Raw genomic sequence first — 3,741 nt, 5'->3', positions numbered from 1 at the left:
TGCAGGGTAATGTGTATACAGTACTGTCCCAGTTTATTTCCCCAGAGTTGGTATACTCTTATGACAACCCTCAGAAAAACTGACCACTACCAGAATTTACCAACTGAACTAAATCTGTTCATCATTTTGCACAAATTTTACACAACATTTACGTAAAATAAGTTTCAGTGTAAAAAAAAAAAGAACACATTGACAAGCACTTTGTTGTGCGCGAGTAGTCAAGTTTATTCACTGTCTGGCGCAGACAATGCAGTCTTGAGCAAAGTTAGGTTGTTCTGATGTTTGGAGAGTGTTCTGGAGAGGACAAGGCTGCTCATTCGGTGAAGGAAGACGAGGACGAGACGACCTTTCCGTCCACCACTTCCTCCACGATGGTCTTCACCTTCACTGTGCTGGTGCTGGACTTGCTCCCAGAGGAGATGAGGCTGAAGAGAAGAAGAAGAAGAAAACCCATGTTTAAAATTACAAAGTGGTTTCAAATAGGAACTGAGAGGAAATGTGTTGAAAATCACAGTCATGTAAGTCATTTACAGTGCGCACACACACACACACACACACACACACACAGACACACACACACAGACACACACACACACACACACACACAGAGACACACACACACAGACACACACACACACACACACACACACACAGAGTCACACACACACACACACACACACACACAGACACACACACACACACACACACATATACACACACACACACACACACACATATACACACACACACAGACACACACACACACACACACACACACACTATCTCCCACCCACCTGGTGGCCTCTCCGTCCAGCAGTCTCCTGTACTCGGCGATCTCCATCTCCAGACGGGTCTTGATGTCCAGCAGCAGCTTGTACTCCTGGCCCTGGCGCTCCATGTCGGCCCTGAGCTGCATCAGCTGCTGCTCCAGCATGGTCACCTGACCCTGCAGACCGGACAGCTGCATGGAGTAGCGTCCCTCCGTGTCCGCCAGCGTGCCTTCCAGAGACGCTTTCTGTCGGGGGCACAAGGGAAGAAGAGGGGGGTGGGGCCGTGAGATGGACATAATGAATGGAAGTGGTTCATTGGGTTTTAATAAGAGCACTTTTATGCACTTGGAGGAATTACATTTACACATCTGAACATAACATGATCGGTTTGTGCCGGAGTGGCTGCCTCTTACCATGCTGAGTTGTGACTGCAGTTCGATCTCCAGACCCTGGAGCGTGCGTCTGATCTCGTTGATTTCGGATTTGGACGACTGCAGGGTCTCTGTGCTGACCGCCACTTCCTTGTTCAGTGACTCTGACTGTGGAAACGGACAGAAACATCATTTATCACCAGCAGTATAAAAACCTTTCGCAAATGATTCTGCACATGGCATATCTCAATATTAATAACAAGGGTCCTTATAGTTTCTTGGTATTTTATGCCCCCAATGTTGTCTTCAAGGCAGCACTGCCTGGAAGGCACTAGGGTTAGGCATGGGTTAAGGTTAGGGTTAGGGTTATGTTTAGGATTAGGTGGGATTAGGACGTTGGGGGCATAAAACACCATCGAGCGTGCTTGTTCAGCCAAGTCAAAGGGAAGTCTATATTAGGCCATGTGAATTGACTTCAGCCAGTGTATCACACTTCATTGTAAATGATGGTGGTTCCGCCGTACCTTGGTCTGGAACCAAGTCTCCAGTTCGCGTTGGTTCTTGGCAGAGACGGACTCGTACTGCTCGCGGATCTCGGCCATGACGCGGGACAGGTCCTCCTGCGGCGCGGCGTCCACCTCCACGTGCACCTGGCCGGTCATCTGAGCGCGCATGGCCAGAAGCTCCTGTGGGGGAGAGAGACACAGCGTGCAGAATAGGTCACCCCAACCAATCCAGTACTACCACTCAATTTGTTTTATTGTTATATACTGTAATGGTAATATACTGTACTGTATATCAATGTATAGGCTAATGTGTCATACAAATATATTATTCCCACGCCTTGATTAAAACTAGTGATTATCTTTTGAAAGATGAATATTATATTTAGCTGTAATCGGTGCATGGTCAAGGCAGATTGGTCTATTTTAGTCTCCCTGATCAGCACTGGTCTCTCACCTCCTCATGGTTCTTCTTGAGGTAAATGAGCTCCTCCCTCAGGCCCTCGATCTGCATCTCCAGGTCGGACCGGGTCATGGTCAGCTCGTCCAGGAGCTTCTTCAGCCCCATGATGTCTGATTCCACGGACTGACGCATTGCCAGCTCATTCTCATACCTAAGCACATTCACAGCATTTTCAGAACTGTACCAGCACCACTGCTTCACTATTGGCTTTTTGGAAATGTATGACAGGTCTTAGATTAGTTGTGCTATTTCAGACTGTAAATGTGTCTTCATTTAATAATGACTGTCTCAGAATGAATTATGTCTCATTCATTAACAAATATCCACGATCTATGCAATAGGATATGCATTGAGGACTTACTTGGTTCTGAAGTCATCGGCTGCCAGCTTTGCGTTGTCGATGCTCAGGTAAATTCCTCCATTGACTCGGGTGGCATCCTGAATCTAGAGGTGTTGAGGAATTGAACCACTTGTTATTTCCTTTTGCTTTCAGCAGGGGTCAGTGTTGCTGCACACTGTGCGACTTAAGTATATTGCGCAACAGTTATACAATAAACAATGGACTGAGAGAAACAATGAACTAAGAGAGAAGAAACACAAGTATAAACAAAAAAAGCAGTCAGACAGCAGACGGTATAATGCAGCTATGAGACGCAACGAGAATGGTACCTTGTCCTGCAGGTCGCTGATGGTGGCGTGGAAGGCGGAGTAGTCGCGGGCTGTGGGCGAGGTCTTGCTCTCAAGGAACTGACGGATCTTCAGCTCCAGCTCGGCGTTGGCCTTCTCCAGAGTCTTCACCTTGTCCAGGTAAGAGGCCAGGCGGTCGTTCAGGTTCTGCATGGTGGCCTTCTCGTTGGTGCCCACCTGCTGCTGGCCGTGGTCGGCGTAGCCTCCGGCGCCGAAGCCGTAGCCACCGCCGAAGCCGCCGCCGCCACCTCCGCCACCACCAGAGCCGAAGGAGGAGGCGGTGGAGATGCGCACGCCCGAGCCCCCCGCGCCCCCGTACACGCTGCCGGCCCGCATGGAGCTGAGACGCCCGCCGCCGCCACCCATGCCCATGCCCATGCCACCACCCATGCCCATGCCACCACCCATGCCCATGCCACCACCCATGCCGCTGGACACTATGGAGACGCGGGAGGAGGTGAGGGGTCCACCCCTCATGGAGCCGCCCGAGGAGGAGACGTAGCTGCGGCTGCTGTAGCTCATGGCTGCTGCTGTCAAACCAGTGGAGAGGAGAGGAGACGAGAGAGGAGTGTGTGCAGCGGAGAGAGCGACAGAGGAGCTCTGGAGTAGCGGAGTTCTGGGCACCAGGTGGCTTATATGCTTCGAGAGGAGGGGGAGGGGGGAGAGAGAGGATGGGTGGATGTGTGTGTGGGTGTATCCGCGTGTGTGTGTGGGTGGGGGGGGGGGCAGAAAGGGTGTGATGAGGGGCAGTGTACGGATGGGTGGAAGAAAGAATAAGGGGGCATTACATCATTCATTTCTCCGCCCCTCATTGGTGCCCAGCGGGGAAAGATATCTGGCAGGTGAAGCGATGCAAGGAGGTAAAAGTGCTGTGAAGATGGAAAGAGGTGCAGAGGTGTGTGTGTGTGTGTGTGTGTGTGTGTGTGTGTGTGTGTGTGTGTCTGTGT

General features: G+C 50.9%; 1 protein-coding gene across 1 annotated transcript; it reads right to left on the bottom strand.

Moving 5' to 3' along the window:
* Window positions 1-200: 200 nt before the first annotated feature.
* Window positions 201-3,408, bottom strand: LOC143131357 (keratin, type I cytoskeletal 50 kDa-like). Its single transcript, XM_076290952.1, has 7 exons — window positions 2,777-3,408; window positions 2,469-2,551; window positions 2,102-2,258; window positions 1,666-1,827; window positions 1,184-1,309; window positions 795-1,015; window positions 201-425 (listed from the first exon to the last, which is right to left on the bottom strand). The coding sequence occupies exons 1-7, from the start codon at window positions 3,314-3,316 to the stop codon at window positions 314-316; spliced, it is 1,401 nt and encodes a 466-aa protein (XP_076147067.1). The 5' UTR covers window positions 3,317-3,408; the 3' UTR covers window positions 201-313.
* Between the last annotated feature and the right edge of the window lie 333 nt (window positions 3,409-3,741).

The sequence above is a fragment of the Alosa pseudoharengus genome, unplaced genomic scaffold, assembly GCF_046254945.1.
Source record: "Alosa pseudoharengus isolate Yale_2024_CS ecotype anadromous, Long Island Sound unplaced genomic scaffold, YU_APseudo_1.1 YU_APseudo_1.1_scf_1, whole genome shotgun sequence".
Classification (NCBI taxonomy): Eukaryota; Metazoa; Chordata; class Actinopteri; order Clupeiformes; family Clupeidae; genus Alosa; species Alosa pseudoharengus.
The sequence above is the reverse complement of the archived record's forward strand: the minus strand, read 5'-3'. Positions and strand labels throughout refer to the sequence as shown.

Excerpts from the sequence above, each read along its gene's own strand:
- LOC143131357 (XM_076290952.1), bottom strand. The coding sequence starts at position 3,316 with ATGAGCTACAGCAGCCGCAGCTACGTCTCCTCCTCGGGCGGCTCCATG. Across the intron at positions 2,259-2,468 it reads GCCGATGACTTCAGAACCAA|GTATGAGAATGAGCTGGCAA; the intron begins GTAAGTCCTCAA and ends GAATGTGCTTAG. Across the intron at positions 1,310-1,665 it reads AGACTTGGTTCCAGACCAAG|TCAGAGTCACTGAACAAGGA; the intron begins GTACGGCGGAAC and ends CCGTTTCCACAG.